The sequence below is a fragment of the Lingula anatina genome, chromosome 4 (genome assembly GCF_051362555.1).
Source record: "Lingula anatina isolate TDL-2025a chromosome 4, LinAna3.0, whole genome shotgun sequence".
Lineage (NCBI taxonomy): Eukaryota > Metazoa > Brachiopoda > Lingulata > Lingulida > Lingulidae > Lingula > Lingula anatina.
Window position 1 is genome coordinate 15,825,750 of NC_141770.1, and position 23,286 is coordinate 15,849,035.

Consider the following 23,286-nt stretch of genomic DNA (forward strand, 5'->3'; position numbering starts at 1 on the left):
ACTAGTGACAGAGGAACTATATGACTTAATTCATTCAAAACTTATTGTATGAGTTTTTAATTCATTTTTCTTTTTGTTACAGAGAAATATCTCCATGCCTTAAAACCAACGTGTGCTGTTCCTGCTATGGGACATTAACAATTTTGGGTTGCCTATTTTTTTTCAAGAAGTTGGAATGTAAATTGAGGGAAACGAAAAAACTCAGTATAGAGCTCTATTATAACCAATAACAATAGCTGAAGTTATTTTGTTTTAAAATAATGTCGAACATGTTTATATTCATGTAGATATGAAAAGATTTAATGGCCCTCGTATTAACTTAAGTCTCAGTTGACTTGAAGACACCCACTCATTAATCTAAAATCTAATTCGTTTTCTTGTGCACGACAGTCTTCAAACATGCTGGTATCTTGGATAATCGTTTTGCCTGCTTACAGCAGGTGAATAGTCACCATTTAAAACCCACAACTATTATTTCGCGCTTATAATTAAAACGTTTGGATAATGCTATTTTTAAATTATTTCAATTCGTATAAATCATGCAATAAAAATCTGTAATCATCTGTAAGATTTCTTCGTTAAAAATTAAGTTGTATTTATGTGACGGTACAAATATATTTAACATTGCTTGTTTGTATCCAATCTGACTGATAAAGACGTGAAGTTTACTTACATGGCGTCCTCGCATCGGAATCTTTGGAGTTTTCTGTCTCTCCTTCCTTCTTTGTGCTCTCGTTGTCATTACTGTCTTCGTCATTGCCAAACCATCCTTTCTCCTTTTTTAACCTCCTCCTTGCGTTCGCAAACCAAGTAGACACTTGGGTCAAAGACATTTTTGTTATAATTGCCAACATGATCTTTTCTCCTTTTGTTGGATACGGATTCTTCTTGTGCTCGTTGAGCCAGGCTTTTAGAGTGTTCGTTGTTTCCCGGGATGCGTTCTTTCTTCGAACCCCATTAAATTCTGATGCATAGCTAAAAATAATGAAAATAAATTATGTTTATCGTCAGCGTTAATTCTACATTTTCATAACTTTAAAACCTAACATTAGTTGGTCAGTCAATTTACTGTGTCATCCCACATATTAAACCAACTCATGCAAAATATCGGAGTTGCCAAATTTTAGGGTATTTTAACCTTTTTTTAAAACTTCTTTTTATTACAACCAACCGATTATCATTTAAAACATTGTTAGAAAAATCTATCAAATTATAAATAGAATAAATATTGACTCACAATAAATACATTTATCTATATGTGCCCATTAAAAATATCATTAGAATATCATTAATGATTACACATCATATATACAATATTTATCAATTGATATTTAAAAAAAATCCTTATTTTGGTTAGCAGAGATGTTAAAACTTTGACATCAAAGATTGCACGAAGTGGTTTTAAATCAAGAATTTATTTGAATTTCATCTCAAAAATAATTTACAAATATTCTTAACATAAAGTTGTTTGATAATTTAAATTTAAATAAAAACATTTCTCTAACATACAACACCAAATCGCAATGTCTAAAAAGTGCTTCTTAATAATTTGCATTTTCTAACTTTGCATTTAAAATTATTATTTTACACAGCTTTTAATCAGAATTTCGTTCTTTTACCATTTAATATACCTGGCCTTGGTTCATAAATTTGGTTAATGGGTATGCCATTTGTTGTTAAATACAGGAGCAAAACTTACACCTAAAATTGGGATCTTCATGTTTTTTTATATATGTGTAGGAGGGACAACCCTCTATAAAAGTTCTTATTCCTTTTTTTCTAAATGTCGAACGATTATTACAAATAAGCTTCATACGGGTTATTGCATGAATTCCACTATTTTTGACTATGTTTGATATTGTGCAAAAAGAGTGGAACAACGGCCACTGCTTTGATAAAAAAAATTAAACTGAAGGAGTACTTAGTCAGTTAAAGTTTTTTGTGATTCATTTTATACTTTAAAGTGAAACTGGTAATAAATAAATTCTCTTTGGAATTGTCCTTAAGACTTTTTATTAAATCTCATTTTCAATTTAGATATTCTGCATCCCGTTTACCAAGTCCCAATACGATGTTACTGAATAAATCGACGGATTTCATTGGTTAATGCTTAAACCACTAATTCCATTTTCTTTCTAATAAAATCGATACATCTAATATGGAGGTGCCATCTCATGTGTCAGGACACTGAAAACCTGGTACAAAGATTACTGGCCAGACATCTGTAAATGTGTTACGTTGCTTTAATTGCCACCTAAGACATCTGGCCACTGCTTTGTGCGTCACATGGGTCCACCACCTATTTAGAACACAGGCTGGGACACGGCCCCATTGAAAACAATTCCAATATTTTTTTTTTACCATGTTCACGACTTTTCCTTTTTTTTATTGTGAACGACTTCCTCGTTTTTTTTTTAAGTATGAGACTTGTCACGTATTATATACGCAGGATAATGTGTTTCAATTGTTTTCGAAGCCTGGTAAGAGTCTTGTTTTATGTTTGTTTGCAATTCTTGGTCAACATAAGAGTTGTTTTTGTCTAACAACGTACATATTATATTGACGCCATCATTTGTGTCTATTTTTCTATTATTCAATTATTCAAATATGTCAAGGCTGTGAAATGTTTCCGAATAAGTGGCTACTTTAACAAATGAGACGAGGAATTTTGTCCCAATATGTTAGATAAATTAGCAAAAATATCTCCGATCTATCTTCATTGTGTCGTTTAATATAGACACAATTGTATTGAATTAGAGTAGATAAACAACTCATCAATTTTCTCTTTATGACACTGTGTTTCCAAAAATAGTTCTGAGTAGAAACTTTGAACCCGTAATGTAATTCCTATAATAACATAAACAAGTGAATGCAGAAAAGGTAATGACGTAAAAAAAAAAAAAATATATATATATATATATATATATATATATATATATATATATATATATATATATATATATATATAATTTGCCACGCTCTATTCATCAAAAAATATGCGAAGCGTATTCGCAAAATTTAGAGATAACTAAATATCAAAAGTGAAATAAAAACTATGATATCTCTGTTTTTAGATCGTTTTGTATCTAAAGGTCGACCATGGAATGTTAGTGCCATGGTCATTGAAAACTGACAATGAAACAAAATAAATTTAATCTAAATAATGATTTAAATAATACTAGCGTTATGTTTTGTAAACAACGATATTGGTTGACAAGCAGGAAGGATACTATACTCTCAGCTCATGAATAAATCAGCTCACTCTAGGCAATAGGAAGGGCTGGAGTCTAGCAATGAAGTTTGTTCAATCTATAAGAAGTTTTTCAGTTAAAACGTAACAAATAAATGAATAGATTAATTAATTAATTTATAAAATTGGGAAAATGTAACTTCCAAAATTGATATCACGTGATCAGTAGGGTTTGTGCACACCCCTTCCGCATTTGAGCAACTTCATAACTATATCCTCATTGTCAATCTTATTTTGCTATAGAATTCCAGTGGACGGACATGTCCCATGGCATTTCCCTATCAATATAAAGGGATGTGACAACCAATGATAGTGTTATGCTTTCATGCGGTATTTGTTTCTGTTTTTTTTAAGGTTTCTCATGGCGAGTTGTGCAAGAAGTCTATGCATTGGACTGAAATGACATAGTTTACCAAAGATTCAAACGTGTAATAAATATCCTTCAGATTCCGGACTGCAGAGATAATATTACAAAGAGTAAACACATCTATAATTTATTCTATTGTAACTTTTAAGAAAAATTTAATCTTACTCTCCAAGTTTTCCATACTGTCACTTTTATCTCTGTATACTACTATCTACGTCTTCTTTTCTTCTTATATCATTTGTCAGTAAATGAAAGACATAACCATAAGTAAGTGGGCATGCTTTGACGTTAACGGACCTCAAGTTATCTATATTGACTTGTAACCAATGTATGATTATGTTATAAGTTCGAGATATTTCCTTGATCGGTATTTATTTCCTTTCTGTGGCAGCAATTTGGAATAACTGAATAACAATGGTATGTATATAATACATCAGCCTCGATCCCCTCACTCGTCCTGACACCTACCAGATTTCGTTTGGAAAATGTGATTTACTTTCTGTTACATTCAGGAAGAATTGGAGGTGCATTTGTATAATGTATCTAAATGACATTAAGAAACAGAAGATAATTCCTTTATGGTCCTTTGCTTTTTTGTTTATGTTGTAGAAGCCGCCGCTACACAAATGGTTTTCGTGGTGTACTTTATCTTCTTCCAGGGGGATCAATCTTCCCATTGTTGACCAGTGACTGTTTTTCTCATGTTCATATAATTTTTTGTACCTTCCCTTTCGGACATTCTTTCTTTGCCAAATATTGCCTCATATATTTTCCCGATGTGTATCGAAATGTAAAGACCCCCCCCCCCCAGCTGTTCGTAAAATCCCTCTTTTGCGTGCAAGATGCACCCCGGCTGAGATGCAGCGTCTTTAACTCGTGAGCTCGCTCTTATCTGATGGTGAATCACGCTGTTAAATGATAAACTTGGCCGCTTTCTATGCCAGTTCTCTCCGAAAGTGAACAACCAAGAGTTGATTACCTGACGATGAGAAGGAGGTGTGATTGGGATAATCTTGTTTGCTCGGGTTTTTTTTCTTGAAAAGTCTTGGGCCAATTGAGGCAATGAATGAAAGGATAAAGGTCTGCGACCTACTGTTGCTTCGCACGTTCCCTTAACAGCTCAACTGATTATGTGGGTTAACTTTAAGGAATCGGTCAAAAGTAGCAAAATGTAGCGTTGCAAACCCGTGCCAAGGCGCACTCAAATGTCTTTGACAAGTGTATTTGCTTTCCTAAACCACGTGAGTCGTGTTTCTGGTCGTGTATTAAACACCCACTACATCTGTAAATACGTATACACGCGTGTTTGGGCCGACCAAAATGGCGCCTGTGTGGTATCATTATCTAACCATAAAGCCCAGGAACAGTTAGAGTATCAACAGTATAAGTATATCCAAATACGCTTTGTCCTTGCAAATGAAGACGTTTGAACAATAGGTTGATTTATTAGCATGTCGTGGAACGCCATACGATAGCTCGTTTTCAGTTTCCGATAATTTGGTCGCATGCTTAAAGCTCTTATGTTTCAACAAAGCACCCAGATTTCCCATTGCTTATACATTCTAATTGTTCTGATTTCCAGCTGTTGGATTTTATTTTATTGAAAAACTGACAAAACCAAATACAATCCGAAATACTAGTTACATAAATTTCAATGTCGAAATTACCCAGCGACTTTTTCTTGTTTCTGTCATTATCTATAAGGAAGCATATTTCAAAATTCTTAAACTACTTAAACTCTTCTGCATTGTATTAATGTCCGATTTAAAATTTCAAAATTCACTTTAACAAAAGTACTTTGTTCTGCTTGGGGACCAGAATTTTAATTGGAAAATGTGACTTAATTGGAATTCTTTAACCCTATTGCCAATACTTAGAAAATTAACTACATTAACGTTATCTAAATGTTTATGTAAATTTGTCAAATGCATTTAAGAGTAATATAACCTTCAAACCACCGTATTGCGATTTCTTCTTTTTAAGATCAAATATTCATTCGAAGTAAATGAAACCAAGTTTTTTTCCTTCGAGCCAATATACATCAAATGCTAATCATGAACGGGTCATTCCACATGAACATTTGAGTCACGTCAATATTTGCATAATTTTGATTTGGCTCATTGTTTTGGCTGTATAATACTATGGTCCCCTTCAATATAGAAAATAATCAGCAGCAATCAGAAAGTGACGAAAAACAGTCATGCAAATATTACACAAAATATGTGCGTCACTGCCATGAAATAAATGTTGACTTTATTAAGTATTAGCCAAACATAAAGCTGCCACATTAATGAATCAAATATAGAATCACAATAGTTTAATTAAAACGGATTACATTTTGTGTGAATCTTATTCCATTTTACAGAAATAAATACCGTTTCAGAAATATGTCTAAGGATTCCTACCTCAGCCAACCTTTACCAATTCAAATTCAGACCCTTATCCTTAAATTCAAATAAAATTAGGAGTTACCGAAATGTAATTTACAATTCGATTTGTTTACTCATTATCTTTCAATCAACAGTGCCGACGAATGCTAAGTAATGTATTGGTTTGATTACAGTCTGTACGTCCACTCGAACCCTCATTTCAACTGAATAATATGACCGAAAACACAGAAAACATCTGAAAATACCAAATCAAATTTTGATGAATTTCTAAGCAAACGCGGTTGTTTCTTTAAATAAATACATGACTCTAAAACGTTCCACTTAATCCTTTTTATTGGTCTTTTTGCATCGGCTTGTTTTAAATATTTCCTTGCTTTTAAATTATTTGACTAAGCTTACAGTAGATCATAAAATGACCTTTCAATATCTGAACTGTTTTTTTTTTTACTTTACTTACTTTAATCAGCATAAAATGCTTAAACCAGCATATTAAAAGTTATTACTGAATTAAAAAAACAAGTAAGACATATTAGACTATTTATTTTGACATAATCCAGTTAATTAGTTAAAGTATCATTAAAATATAAATAAAATTGATAGATTCTATATAAAAAATGAACCTTTGAAATATGTAAAGAATTTATGCTTTTGGCTGTAAGTATATTTTCTAATAAAAACGCACAATTCGTTCACAGCAAATTCAGTGAGGGGAGTGAGTTCACAATGCCGCCTTTAACAGGATTTTCATTAATTAAAAAGACAAGTATATGCTAGAAGTCATGTAAATGCCACATTACGGTCACTGTATTTTATTTTTTGTAATTTAAATGTTTATCTTGTAGTTGAAATTGAAAGAAGCAGCTGCATGCATGGAACTGGTACAATATTTCCTCAAAATATTGGGCCATTTAAAATTAAGGCTACAATGAAACCAGTGCTGTTTGATGTTCAGTTGAAAAAAAAAATTGATTGAACCATATATAAAAAATAAAGCTTTGAATTTCTTTTCAAATCCCTGAAGAAGGCCTCGTGACCGTAAAATGTGTAACAATTATTTCCATATTTCACATAAATTTTGGGAAAATGGACGGTGCACAAAGCAGAACAAGATTTGTGTAAGCTATATTTGTCTTCAACAAGAATTAAAATTTGTCGAAAGTAAATTAACTGCATTAGTACACGTTTCAGGTATATTCTTAAAAGCGGCAGCGTTAGCGTATTTCTTCTGTTTTTTTTCATATATATATATTAATATATCATGCTCTATTTTTTATTCTTAATATTCGCCCTTAATTTCCGATTTAATATTTTACACAAAGGCGTAAAACGTCTTACATTTTCCTGAACTCTGCCATTAATTTCCCTTTTTTTAATCAGAAAATGGAAGTATTAAAATTGGTGCAGAAAACGTCAACCTACCCTGAGTATGGGTAGCCAGCCCACGTGTAGTCGTACTGGTAGGCGGTAGGGGGAATACCGTGCCATAGCTCTGAGCTGTCTTTCACATCATAGGCAGTATTCTGAAAAAGACGGAATAAAATCTTACAAATAGGTATACACACACACAAATATATCTGTAAAATCATAGGCAGTATTCTAAAAGTATTTACAAAGGGAGAGAGAGAGATGTCTCTTTGTTATCTTTGTAAAGTCAGTAGAACACTATATAATTATCTAAAATGACCTTTTTATATAAACTAACAATGCATAGTGGGGCCTACACATTGCTTCTTTACTTGCCTTACTACCCCCCCCCCCCCCCCCCCCCCCCCCATTCAGGGAACAGAGGTCGATCGCTGTGGGTCTACGTCTGACGTCAGCCTTTGGTGATTTTTTTCCTTTCAAAGCATACTTGACTCGTGGTCAAATTAAATGTAGCCAAAGATATTACGGTAAAGAAAATACAGACGTCATAATCATTTGTATAATCAAACAGCTAAAAAGTTCAGAACAGGAACGGAATGTGCATGGTCATAGTAAAAAAAGGACTTTCTATTGTGACCTAATGTGTAAAATCACTACGACAAAGTAAGCGTAGATTTGAACGGCGCCAGTTTTGAAAATTAACCACAGTATTAGGCCACGCTGTAAATACGTTGACTAATCCTAAATTTAAAAAAAATTTAAAGAAGTGCGCTCCAAACGCTGTGACCATTTCGTACAATTCAGCCCATTGACATAGATATGTAGAGTGACAATGTATTCCTGTGACAAAGTAAAATGGAAAAACGGGGATGTTGGGAGGAGGAGTTTTTTTTATAAATTCTGACGACAATAGTTGTTGTTATAATTTAATTAAAGGGCATTGAACTACACATTTGTTGTTAGTTAGTTCCGACAAGGTTTACTACCCGCAGGTACCAGTACTTACAAAATAACCAGACTTCTGGGCAACCCCTAAACTTTTTAAACAAGAAAACCTTTTTTACATCATCCCTCTTAAATATTTATTGGGAGGTATATGCAAATAAGTTTGAAAATCTGCATTTTGCCATACTTATAATATATTCTCTCAATGAAAATAAGCTACAAGTTCACTTTAGGCTCTGCAATATCATAACAATGCCTCTTTGTTTTGTGTTATAAATTGAATAAATAATGTAGCAAACCATATCATGTATATTTTAGCATCAAGTATGCCCGCATATTAAAACGACTAACGAAACCAAGCATAATATTTCTTTAAATGCCACTTTTTACAGCGGTCCACGGAAAATAGCCCACTTTTTCCTTTTTTTAATGTCTTGATAAGAGATTATTCATACTAACAACCAGACTTATATAACATTAAATAAGTTGTCCTTTTTTATTTATTTCATAATAATAATAATTATTATTATTGTTATTATTATTATTATTATTATTACTTTTGTAAGTGTGTTAAGAAAGCTTTCGGGATATAATATAATTATTGTACTCTTGGGATAATTTTCTAGTTTTTCTGTTCTAATTCACCACAGAATGAAACCCAATAATGCCTTCATAACTGGCGGTTGATCGGTTGGCTTCAGATTTGCATGTCTGACGAGAAACCCTGCGTTCGCGGACAATAATTAGTTCATTTGCAAAAGGTGATTTTTTAATTTATAGGCTCACTGTTATCTAACCCAGCCTACTCCCAGGTCAAAGGTATCTTTTCAATTAGCAACTGTTCTATTATTCATCCAGCTGCGGCATCAATTCTTAAATAACAACAACTGGTCAATGAAGCTGTGATCTGGGGCTCGTTGTAAGTTTTACTATCTAACCGCCCACTAAAACCATACAGACCTTGCTGCCACTTGCTCCGGAGACTAAGTCTATATACATGCCTTGTGTATAAATCTGATGTATTTTTATTTCACCAATTTCTAAGAAAAGCTACGTAAAATGAAGTTTTATCAGCCAAAACTCAAACAAATGACATAAAGAGATCCATTTATTTTATCAATTACTGTCCAGTGATATTTATTTATTAATTTATTTTTTACCATTCATTCCGTTATTTATTATTATTCTTATTTTTTTGTAAATATTGAAATTGCAATTCTATAATATAAGCAAAAACAACAAAAAAACTAAGACTAAAACTGCGGGTAATTAATTCAGCACAAAAAGTACTTTTAACCTAAAGTAATGGGGATCGAGTTCTACGCTATGATACTGTATTCTGGGGGTAGAAGATAACTTGTCTTCTCCCCTGGGTCGTGACTCAAAATATTCCTCAGTTAATTCAGTGGCCGGTGTTGTGTAGTCCGTCACGCTCAGGCGTCAAGGCACGTTGCTTTTGATGAAAGTGAAATTGTCTAGCTTGTCTCGGGAGGAGAAATTTTGTAGTGAATAAATGATAAGTCCTCGGGAGAAGACGCTACGAGCAACACAGAGCGCCAGATTGGTTGTGATCCATTATTACTATAAGATCAATTTAATTAAAGAAAAAGAGCGGCGCGCGCGAGATAATGAAAATGCAATACCCACTTTACGCTACGCTCGTCTAATTAGTCGATATTTCTAGGCTTGTAGTAAGTGAAAAGCTACTCTTCGGTCAATTTACTATACTCCACGCACGGTTTTATTTCAATACAATTTTCCAGAGAATAATCGAGGGGTATGGATTCTTGGCAAAATGCCTATTTTCGAGAATTTTTAAGCTGCGTTAAACTGCAGTATAAAATTTAATACAACTCTAACAGGAAAAATATAATTCTAACACAGTTTATTATATAACATACTATATATATATAACAATTGAAACACTTCTCAAAGAAAAAAAAGCAATTGAGGGTTGCACTTTCACGTAAATTAAACTTAACAATTTACCATGAAGGAAAAAATCAACTGATTTCTAGTACAGCATTTACAATGTTGGCAAGCAACTTACCAAAGAAGAATACAAAGGTGTGTGGTCGGATGTGATATGCGGCAGGTACCCCTGCGTCCCGTGATACGATGAACTGTATATATTCTCGGAGAGCGCCGACGGCATCCTTGCATAGCTGAGGCTGAGGGTGGGGCTGTACTGGCACGAGCAAACCGACTGCCCGGTGTGAGGGTCGGTGACCAGTGATCGGCCCGTGTCACAGCAGTGAGGCGTGTTCCCCGGAACCGCTGCCATAGGCGTTGGCATAACCAGCTACAACAGAAGCGAGAGATACGTACAGTAAATAAACGCCAACAGTTAAAAAATTACCAACGGACAACCAAGATCCACAACCACACTTTCCCGACCAGCTCTCGAACATAAGTAAAGATATACTGTTACCAGCCGTCCTATAACATGACGACAAATGCCCTATATTTCATAATCACTAAAAAAAGAAGAATACCCTGGAATTGTGGAGCCAGTAACCCGTCCGCTGGGAGATAGAACCGAGCTGGTGCCCCGTACAGAAGAAAAACAAGGAGTTGGAACTACTGCTCACTCTTGCTCAGCTCCGAACGGAGGCTGTCAACGATAAATCACGACAAACATTGGAGCTGGTGAGTGAGGCATCAGAAGGGAGGTGCCATGACCTCAAAATAATGACCCGGATACCAACGGTAAAAAACGGACGGCGAATATTTGTTTTATATATCTTTGTTTGAGTTGTATTTTTTATGCTGTTTATTTTAATAAGTATATTTTAATGACAGATTTTTAAATGTGTGACACACAGACCGCGAAAAGCTTCTTATTTGATAAAACAAACCAATCCGTTTAACTTCCATTCAACATACTGTACACTGACCAATACACATTATTTGTTACGCAAAATTTAAAACCCCAAACACTCTAATAACATTTTAATTCGTTTAACAAGGGCAAAAGAATTATTCTAATTAGACGAATCTGATTAAAAGCAGACAATAAAGCAAAAGAAATCAATATTGAAACTATTTCCTTTCTTCTTAAACTTCGCCAGACAACAATGAAACTGACCATAGTGCAATGATCACCAGTACAGCCACCAACATCACGGCATATCGAGTAGGCTGGAGATACTGGAAGACCACTTTTCACTCCAGTGTTTCGTTTCATTTTAATTCGTACTAGCGGGGCGGGCGTCTGGGTGTTAACGATCTATTGTTATACACGGTGTTAACTCAAAACGCTGCATCCGTCCCATCGGCCAATCTGACTGTATATCTACCGCCTATAATTGCGCTTGATTAATTCTAACAGATGAACGCCAGGGTGGTCGGCTATTGTATCTTGGACACATTTATATATCTCAATATATCTGGACTGGGTAAACAAACTGTTCCAGCGGTATAATCGCTTGGAAATGATATACAATGTTTGCATTGAAAGCTGCAAAACCTACGATGTATAGATTCACTTGCTGAAATGGCGTGTAATGGTTTGATCCTTAGTTAAAATAGTGAAAGAGGATAAAAGAAGGTATTTATCAGAAGACTGTTTGATTTATAAAAACAAAACCTATGCTAACTTGGCTGAGCTAAAAGTAAAAGAGAGCAAAAAATTTGCCGAGTTGCACAAAATGCAGATTTTACAAATACGTTATCCAAGTGTAGGAACTCACGTTGTCAATACTTAAAACTATCTAGTCATATTTTGTGTAAATAAATGTTTTCTTATTAATTTTAAATTCTAATTCAACGCCGTACCTACCAATTTCACAAAATGCTATAGATCTGAAAATTAACATATGGAATCACGTGAAAATATGATCGGCAACATTAAAAAAATATTTACGTTCTTGGACTCTCACCCTTGCCTTTAAAAGAATTATATGCGTTTTAACAATGAATAAAAGACTTTCCTAGACAAATACTCATTGTTATTTAATTCTAACTTACTCCAAAACTGTCGAAAATTAGCACAATAGCAGCAAAGAAATGTATTCGTGTCACATACAATGCGTGTCATATTTCAAATAATAAAGAGCCTTAGAGTTCCAAAATGGAACACACCTGGGAATGATATGTTGATTTTAGGTTACTTTTCGTCTCTATGCAATACGTCATTCAGAGAAAAAGAACGTAATGAAAAAAGTGTTAAATTTCACCCAGCCGGAAACAACAATGGAAGAATATTAAAATGAAGCATTGGCAAGGATATGGCAATCAAAACTGTCACAATCCCTCTCAGTATAAAAGACAGGCTGGTCATGGATCGCAAAGTCCCTTCAAAGTTGCCTGGTGGTTAGAAAAAGATTTAAACTATTTTGTATAGTATAGGACATTTTGACGCGTTCTAGCATGTTGTTGATTTTTAATTCCTTGCATTTTTACTTTGTAAAAAGTCTTGCAGTGAGTGCTTGCATGGTAGAAAGAACCTGAATTGGTGCATTTCAAAATTCGCAACCCCTGCGCAATCCTTTGGATAGCCACAGTTATGTTAAGTTTTTAAAGCAACTGTGTATTTTCTTAGATATTCAAAACAATATAAATATCCTCCCAGATATCACTTTCGATGCACCTTATTTCTCGGAATTTTCAAAAGTTTACCATAGGTGTTTCAAAAATTCTTACAAAACATCAACTGAGGCACATGCATACTAGATCCACAAAAAACTAAATAGTTATTTGACTTTTGACAGATTTTTCCTACATTGTCGTTCACGACATTCTAACCAATCTAATAGCTAAGATAAATTTTTAGAATTCAGGCCAAACTATAGAAATATTTCATTATGCTAAACTGGGGACTAAACTACAATTTTATTGACACTGAAATATTAATTGACAGAAGTTTACTACTATTTTAGCCATGCTATCATTTTGAAACGTCCCCATCACAAACTGGACATTATGTTAACTTAAAATTGATATTTCATATGTACTATATTCGGTTTTCATAAACTGGCGATATCTTAAATGGAGCTACATCAAGCATTTCACCCAACCCTTAAATTGCCTTCAAATTGATCAAACTTGCAAAATAACGTACATTTCTGTAGTTTGGGGAAATTTTTGCTTCTGTTTGGCATTTAAAAGTTTCACATGCTAAATGATTAATTTATTCGAATTACACATAAACGTTGATAACAAAAAAGAAATTATATTTGTACTTGGTATACGAATGCCATCCCTCTCGCCATTTTAACACATATCAGACTCTTACCGCTGTCGGCAAGGACACGCTTGCCTGCTATGACGTCATCGTCTCAGACAGATGTCAACTGTATTCTTTACAGTCTCTCAATTCGTTCATCTTTTTTAACAAGAGGCCTAAATATGCTTCGTCATGTCAGTCTCTGATAATATGTCTGCATTTTCAGACGATTAAGTGATTACCGAGGAATTTCAGTCTAAATTTAAATTCTTGTTGAGGGTCCCAACAAAAATTTATAATGTTTACATGTAATTTTGTCTGTCATATTGTTTTCTAAACCCAGTTTATTCTCAACTGTCTTGATTTGTCCATGGGCATAAAAATGGTAGCATTTTCCTCTTTTTTTCAAAAACAAAAAAGGCACAAATTTAAGTATGCATTCTGTATATCTATATTTGATTTTGTCTATGAAATTTTGGGCAATCATATTATGTCACAGGTGAAGGTCCGATTATGCCAATTTGAAACCATTTTCACAACTAAATGGACGGGAAAAATTAGAAGGTTGTCTCTGATCTACTTTATGCTGAAGTTGAATATACGCAAGTTAATAAGAACTTCACATAAATCAATATGGAAGCCGTGAAAGCTAATTATGTCTTTTCATTTTCACATCAGACCACTAAGCGTAACAGTTCACATCAGTGACCCTGACCCCTTAACTCCCAAACAAATCACAAATTTGGCAATAAGGATGTTAATGACACCATTAACTGTCTGCAAGGTACGTCTGCTTTTATTAGATACCATGTGCGTTGGTTTCAGCTTTTGATGCATCACGCTCCTTTCTTTGAATATCTTCAACAAGTTGTGTTTTAATAAATTTGAAGGCATCATGATTCTGTTTAGTCTAGTAAGTAACTATTGTTTCAGGTGCATCAAAATTAAACGTAAGAATATTTTAAGTTACCATGGATATAATTAATCACATGGTAAGTTTCCTGAACACACTGCAACTAGAAAATGTTAAACATTGCACTTATGTGGTGATTTGAGAAACGCTAACAGTATGCAACGTCTTTTCCAATTAAAAAAGGGCAGACATAAAACTTCAACATAAAGTTCATCTATACTAATACTTACTACGCGACGTTTTATCGGTTTAATCTTAGGCAACAAAAAGTCCGTCGTTGCCGAGTTCAATGGTTTGTATTAAAGTCATTGTTTTGAAATGTGTTGATATTTTCCATTGATTCGTCTACGGTACCGATCCGAGACAAACAAAATTTGGTATGAAAAGTTTGCATAAAGCACTAAAGTACATCTAGCGACTGTCATTCAAACAATTGTTTATGTATCTTTTTTCTTTGCACTGTATTCCAGACAGAAATGGGTGACTGTGCCAACATATGGCTCCAACAAATAGAATACAGATGTCGTATTTTAAAGCCACCAGAAGGTCTATTTTGTTTAACAAGAACTAAAATATTGCCGGCTATCATGGGTCAGCTGTGCATAAACAAAGACTGGACAACACACGTGAACTTTTCAAACACCTCTCTTTAAATAATAATGTAAGAAAATCTGGTACCAATATTCATGTCGGGCCCATGTCCCACGCTGGTGGGATTTTATGACATACTTGCCGCTAGAAAAACCATATGCTTCTGTCAGTCTCATTATTATATCTCAACGCAGTTGTAAAACGTTGAGTTCCTTGTATTATTTTTATTTCGAAATGAAAAGTATTTAGGGGTAATGACAGTTAAATAGTTGTAGGTGAAGGCATACACAACATGGAAAACAGAGATTTCTTGTTGTGGAAAAGTGATATTTTGAAAACACTTATAGTTTACTTCAAAAACTGGCAAAATAACTAAAGAAGGTTATGACATAAAAAATGACGTGTCTTTCAATCGGGGGGGGGGGGGGGGGGGGGGCAAATGCTGAACAATAAGTTTTGGTACTTGCTGCAATATGTGCTAGACAAATCTTTGGTAGACTCTGACAACTGGTATTGTAGTTTCAATGACGTACATTCCCCAAATGAATCGATATCTTCTTAGAAAATAACTCATAAATATCACCGATGAAGATACTCACGGTGGAGCTTAGATGAAATGATATATTGATAATTACCCGCGTGTTATGACAATATTAAAAAAATTAATCGTCATTCACACCTTTTTATACCAACCATAATTCACAAAATGAAACATTATCTATCAACTTCAATAAATCATTGTATTTATTGTATTACAAAATTGTGCCGCAAAACACACTATCTTTATGTCCATAATGAAAAGAGAAAAAACTCCCGGACAATCACTTAAAATTCAGAGTAAAAAAAATAACAATTGTTAACGCTTTTATGACCAATCAGAAACGTTTTTAAGTAAGAACCCAGGACCTCAAACAACCTTCTCAACGCGCCAATATTTCACACCTTTCACACTGTTCACGAGCCTGGAGCGAGAAATCTTTTAACAGGGGCCAAATCCTGGTGACCCAGGTCAAGGCAGGTGATTGGACAGTCTACCTCAATTTGGCTTTGACCACAATCTCGCTCCGAGACCTAAAGTCCTACTTGGACTAAAACAGACACTGGTCAATTTTTAGTTCTATGTTGAACTTTAGTTTGGTGGTAGATATTCAAATAATTTCAAACACATCGAAAAAAACGGGATATTGTAATTCGAGATACAGTGTAGTAACCAGCAATTAATATTGTACTTAAGCCTTGTACTAAACAGCATATGGAAACTACGTGTGTGTGTGTGTGTGTGTGTGTGTGTGTGAGAGAGAGAGAGAGAGAGAGAGAGAGAGAGAGAGATTTCAACATAAAAAAGCACAGATTGCATTATTAAAGCATAATATACGGACTCCTCGGTGGCGATACATGTAGCAAGACCATTTATCTCACTAACTAATACTGCGGCTCAAAACGTTTATGCTATGTAGAACTACTGTAGCTGAGAGAGTTCGTTTGCAGAAGTACATATTTATAGCCTGGATTGCTACTTTATCTCTATCTGGCTGTAAATCACAAACGTCCTGGTAGATCATACCCGGCCAGCAAGCCACTACTGACCATAATACTGACCATAGGCCAGTGCCGGGGAGATAGGGGAGATTAGATTCAGTGTCACGTTGCTGCTACTGGCAAAGTTTTCAGGCAGTCTGAAGCGTATTAGAAAGCGAGAACAACAGTCTTCTACTTAGTGATAGGGTTTTAATATGTAACATTACACCATATAAATTCAAACAGTATCAAAATAGATCTATCTCTATAAAAACAACATTAACTGCATGAAAAATAAAAGTAGCAAACCTAACATGAATAAAAAGTGACACAGTCAAATTTGATTATTTTGTAATATACGCAGGGGTCTCTGGTGTTAAATAACAGGTAGGCCCTACATGAAGGAGTATGGATACATATTACGTAAGTCTGGGTATCACGGCTTAATATATCGCTATAGCAAATTACAAAAATGACTCGATCTTTTCAATGGGGTAAATTGCGAATTTCAAAGTTACTGTATTAATTAAGTCATAAATTCTTAAAATTGGAATATTAGTATTGATTGAGTGTTAACAACAAAATTGAAAAAGCAGGCCACCCTACATAAAGCAGGCTACCCTGTAGTTCTATTCTATACAGCGAAAGCACCACAAATGCTATATAAAAATTATTCCAAAATTATGTGTCTGAAAGATTGATGATTGTGCCCCATTGAAAACATCGAGTGATTATAGCAGATCGATATTGTTTCTGACAGCATATCTCAAGATCTAGTCTGCACACAATATATTTAATATTTTGATACTTTCCTTTATAACTTTCAATCTGAATTAATCTTTTTTGTTTGTGTTTCATAGCTTGGACTTTTTTTACAGTCTCCACCAGCAAACCTCGATTAAGTGTTCTCCTCGAATCACATAATGGCAGGACGCATGTGTTATCACGTTTAGACATTGGGAAGAAATTCTACAGATAAATCAGTTCATCGATTTCAGTGCTGTTATAGGCATCACGCCATCGCTTCGTTTTCATTATTTCATTTTTCTGACGTTTACTTTTCTGCAAGTCATAGCCCATTCTCTCTCTCTCTCTCCCCCCCCCCCCCCCATATTGAACTTCATCATTTGGTACACAGTCACCACTGTAGTTATTAACTTAAAATCATTCTCAGATAACTGTAATCAAACCGTTTTAAATTCGGAATATCGTCTTCCGTATTGTGTAACCTCTGACGAGGCTGCCCCACAGTTGCATCTGGCGTAGTGATCCGAAAAAAAGGGAGCATGGAATATATACACAGATGACTAAAGGGGGCGAGTCTTCCTAGCCTGTTTGTTAGCATAGTGAAATATAGATCAATGGCAGTTTGTTAAAATATACTGGACAATAACGGAGGCATCATCATCATCATCATCATCATCATCAGTGGAAAGTGTTAAGGGTTTTATTTATCGAGTTTTTTTATTTTGCGACTGATAATCCCCAGGATATTAATTTTTAAAACATTTAAACAACACCTGTAAGAAAAAATGCATTGAAATTTTAAGTCACACATGGAAATCATACTGACGAGAGCGACCCATAAATTTCGTTCGGAACGAACCACATTTAGAAGAACTGTTTGACAAAATCGTTTGGATACAGTAGTAGGGATATGACTAAATATAAAGTGACGTTGGCTCTGAGAAAAGCATCGAAATAATTATCGAATTCCTTTTCACGAATTCGCCATTTACATTCAAGGTCTGTGCAAGGAGACGTAGTTTCTTGGGTTCTTTTCAATATAAAAACTGCGAATTCTTTGTCCTACCCTCCTTTATGTGAAGTCAGGTTTGATGCATGGCGGGTGTAATAACAACCGCTCACAAGGTTACTAAGGTTATACAAACGTCTGCTCAGTCTTCTACACTATTTGAAACATTGAAGCCAATCTGATCATTTTGGGCTTATTATGGGCATTTCTCTGGCAATAGTGTGATGCATACTAAAAGATGGTGCATTGCAGAGATTGTGTTATTGTTGTTGATATGTGTCAAAGTCAACTCGATCTTTTTTAATCTGTAGTTTAAAAAAAAATATATATATATATTTTAATGGCTTGACACTTTTAAAAGATAAGCTTAACGAGTCTGCATAAATAAGTTTTGGAATCACTGTTTATTGACAATGATATATTATCAACACAGTTTTAGCCATTGGTTGGTAGGCGCTTTAAATTAAGTTGGATGATTTTTTCCTCTTTCTGTGCTAATCATCTCGTCTCAAGAATAAAGGATGAATAAGAATTAATTATCGAGTATTTTTTTAAAATTTTAGTCAAATCCTTACATTTTGACAGATTTATAGTGCTAAAATAATTCTGAGAAGATCATTAAGAAATCAATAAAACGGTTATATAACTACATTCGATCATGTTTTTTTTCTTATGTATTACAAGAAGTTATTTTTAATGAAATTGTATTTCGTGTATTTTTACTTGAGGGTCTTAAAACCAAACTAGTAAATCGTAGTCCTAATATCAAACTAGTAAATAATAGTTATAAGTATATTTTATAAAATACTAAAAACTCATAGCATTATATATGTGAATGATTGCAAATATTGAAAAACACATCATTTATAAAATTAGCAAAAAGCGTCCATCACGCCCCTTAACTTGTATATGCTGATAGCCAAGTTTTCATCTTATCAGATTATTTATTTATATGTTACTTTTTTCTTTCTTATACTATGTAACAAGCAGTAGAATTGAATGTAGCATAGACAGACAACACTGTTAACATGTAACTTTACAAGCTGACATGAATTATTATTAATATTATAAATCCTTTTCTTTAAAAAAGAGTTCATGTGAATTAAACAGAATGATTTAAAGTCTAATATCTCTGGTTAGAGGAGATTTTTTCCGATTTAACAAAAGTTTTGCCACATTTCAATGTTTTACGTTTTTATAGAGCATACTCCTTACAATATCTGCACTTACACATGAATAATAATAATGTTGACATATGAACCCTATCATTGTATTCAAATTTAACATTAGATGCTCCTTTAAAGAAAAATAAAAAATTGGAAACTCTGCATCAAATTATTTTAAAAATTATCTCAGGCAGAGGTTGAAGGTACCATCTCATAAAATATTAAAGGAAAAGGAACGGAATGGGGTATATTATGTATGGCGTTCTGACCTCAGATTATCACTGTTGTTTAAGTCCAGATGTCCCTAAATACCAATGAAAGAGGACAGTGCCTTAAAGCTTTGAAAGCAATATTTAAGTCATTATTCAAGTTAAGGCGACGCGGCAGGTGCTCGGCAATTTTGCTGCCAGTATCGAAATCGTTTGACTTCGCGTCAAGTGTCCAATTTTACCCGGTCTAATTTCTCCCTGCGATTACCTCGACACAGGAGATGATAGGCCAATTATACACTTAACCCAATTGAGATAAGGAAGAAAAAAATGTTAGTTAATTTGTGCCTTTTATCCTTCCTGGATGAGGCGGGGACAGAATAAGTATGTCGACCAGAGGAGTCGTCTCTCCCCTAGCGTGCGTGCCATGCGGAGAAACGCCATCCACCGATCGATCTTTTAGACAATAATTTGGTAGGATTGATAATATTAGGTGAGCCGTGGTTAGTGAAAGTTTCCCCGATAATGTAGATTGATAGCAAGGCATCATGCTCTTAAAACGAATGCACTTTGTGAATGAGGAAAAGCTAGATGGTTCATTGTGTAAAGTGAGAGTTCGCTGTCTGTCTATTTGCCTGGTGAAGGTAGCAGCCTTTCTTTCTCACATCCACTGCAAAGAGAATCTTACTCTCGTGAACTGCGGAGAGAAAGAGAAAGTTTCTCTTCCATTCCAGACATTTTTACACTCTTAGGATTAAAAACTGATATTCTAACACAACACCAAAAGCATTATGTACATAGCCACTACACTTAATGCATATTAAGACATAATTGTGACTGTGATTTATTTATTTAATTTATTAATTTATTAATTAATTAATTTATTTATTTATCAGTTATTCGCCTGTTCATTTTATTATTTTATATTCTTCACCACTGAAGACAAGGTGCGTCAAAACGGTGAGAGCACTTAAGAGCTGCTCATCCATTAATGTCACAGTGCCGGCCAAATCTGGCGAGAAATAGAATCATGGTGATGAGGACTACGGTATCAATGCATCACGAATTTCAATTTCATTATTTTTTTCAGAAGAAGAAGAACAGAGACAGAGGTTAGAAGAGGTTGGTACAGATGGTACAATGTGGTCTTAGATGGAGGGACGTTGGCAGGGGTATTTGAAGAAAAATTTTGGTAAGACAGATAATGATAATGATGAAGAATGTTCAGTATATTTCAATACTGACAGTTGTAGAATCCCCCTTGTTAATTACCCCTTCACTATCTCTACAATTCTCTGCACTCAGAAAACTGTTAAGTCAGTATGATGACATATTTCCCTGTGCAGTCTAGTCTACGCACAGGCAATCTTCTACATTTTCATAACAAATCAAGCGCGTTTTCACCCCCCCTCCCCCCCCGCCGCCACTATCATATCAACCTGAATGATCACCTACACACACACACGTCTCTTCTCCTATTGCCAGAAGGTCCACTTAACCTGATTCAGATAGCAGGAAGGGTAATGCCGTGAAATCCATTACTACAGTTGTCAGCTTCACGACGTTTGGCATTACGTGAGTGATTAGAAGCGTAGTAAGGTTCAATCAACAAATTTCCCATTGTACCCTGCAGTGAAGAGGTCGTGGTCGGCCCTGTTCACGCGTCACTTAGTCAGATAGGTCCTGGCCCGGGTAGGTGTAAAGTCCAGTGCACCTAGCTCAGGGCCACCATAAGACTGCTACAGAAAATATCCGCCTTATTTAGGCCACTAGTAAAACCCGTATATAATAATGCTTTGCCCGTGTAATGTGGAATAAATGTGGAATAAAATTAACTAACTAACTAACTAGCTGTTTACGAGAATCTTACTCATTCCCACACAGAGTATTTAGATTGGATTCATTCAATAATTGGTTTAGTCCTGGCCTAGCTGAAAGCTGGTTAAGTCCTGGTCTAGTTTAAGTGGTTAAGTCCTGACTGGCTTAAAGCTGGTCCATGTCCTGGTCTAGCTTAAAACTGGTTTAGTCCAAACATAACTTAAAACTGCTTTAGTTCTGGTCTGGCTTAAAACTGGTTTAGTCCAAACATAACTTAAAACTGCTTTAGTTCTGGTCTAGCTTAAAACTGGTTTAGTCCAAACATAACTTAAAACTGCTTTAGTTCTGGTCTGGCATAAAACTGGTTTCAGTCCTGGACTAGCCTAAAACTGGTTTAGTTTTGACCTAGAAAAAACCATGTTTATTTACTAGACTCGAGTGCATAGTCTTCACAAAAAATTAAGTTAGCTAAAATAATCTTACTACAACCAACTTTTAATAAAAACGTGTATCACAGCGTGCCATGTTCACCGAAGCCTTTGTGATCTCATGACATTTAACTGGTCTTCAACCAGCACAGATCCGCTTTATAAATCCGGCTGATGTCACCGCAGCCATGTCCACGGCGCTGGAGACTTGCTCCTTGTCACGCTAAAAACACCAGGGACATCAGGCAGCTCTAACGAACACTGAAATGTCTCCTCTGGCGCCACGTTTGGAGCATCTAGTGGCGGTAATGATGTGAGAATCATTGTGTCTTACCGATTTATATCTATTTTCCCAAACATAAGCTTGCTATAATTGCTCCAATTTTTGCGGGATAAATTGCGTTAATGTTTGGTTAATGTACTAGTAGCTTATTTGGTTAAAAGCTCGCCAAAGCATATGTAAGATAGTCTTCGTTTTTATCAACGCGTGGCGAGACCGACCTTAACAAAATTGTTCAAACTGACGTAATGCTTTGGCTGGAAATGAGATGTTCACTTTAACGGGATTGAACTTCAATACGTGTATCCTTTATGAGGTATTCAATATATCATTACACTGAGAATGTGTCGCAGATCTGGGATAATGTGGCTTGAGGCCTTTCGAAATAAATCTCTTGTGATACTTGTGGCTTGCCCCGGGACAGCTTTGACTTCGAGTGTTCAAATTAAGGACTGAGAATTTTTCCGGTAATTAAAAGTTTTTTTTTTCGATTTTTTCCGCTTCAAAATTCATTCCATATACTGCGTGTCATTCTCACCGTTGGTTTATATTAGCTACGTGTAACAAGGCACGATTGATTTTGATAGTAACGTGATAAACAATATGTCTACTGATTTAGATAGCTATACTGCTGGCAACTCTGCCAAAAAACTAGGAAGGGAACTGTTCTTTATGAAATCGCGGGCTTTGACGCAACGGAGGTGGAACAGTAAAGTGATACGATAAGCGTTATCAGTGTGATCAAAAGCCGCCGTTACCCTGTTTGCCTATTACCATACCCTTAAAATATGCAATGATACTTTTTTAAAGAAATGTCGAGCATAACCAGACAAAGTTTGCTCTAATTCTTTTGGCTAAGATGTGGATGAATTCACCTCATGAGTAAAACGTAGGGTTCTCTTCCGAATAAACTGGTTCAGCATTTGTCTTTGGTTGAACTTCCTCCAGGAAAACATTTGACAGTCAGCTGTAAATTGTCCAAGGCTCAACACAGGAATTTTTTATAAAATATATCCCAAGGCAGCGTCGTACGTTTGTGCGTACGTGTGTTTGTGTGCGTGTGTGTCGTGTGGAGATGTGTGGTTTCAATATGTCCTATAATTCAATGGTTGTGTAAAGTTAA

General features: G+C 35.0%; 1 protein-coding gene across 5 annotated transcripts in view; it reads right to left on the reverse strand.

The window, feature by feature from the left end:
* Positions 1-23,286, reverse strand: part of LOC106165247 (uncharacterized) — a 54,376-nt gene that overhangs the window by 14,865 nt on the left and 16,225 nt on the right. For 3 of the 5 annotated variants that reach the window (XM_013543384.3, XM_087010421.1, XM_013543383.3), the window contains exons 2-4: positions 10,368-10,619; positions 7,427-7,527; positions 674-975 (exon numbers count right to left, since the gene is read on the reverse strand). In XM_013543384.3, the coding sequence (XP_013398838.2) occupies positions 674-975; positions 7,427-7,527; positions 10,368-10,619 (655 nt within the window). Of the gene's footprint in view, positions 1-673; positions 976-7,426; positions 7,528-10,367; positions 10,620-10,812; positions 11,061-23,286 lie in introns of those variants that run through there. The other 2 variants (XM_087010422.1, XM_087010423.1) reach the window with 2 other exon arrangements.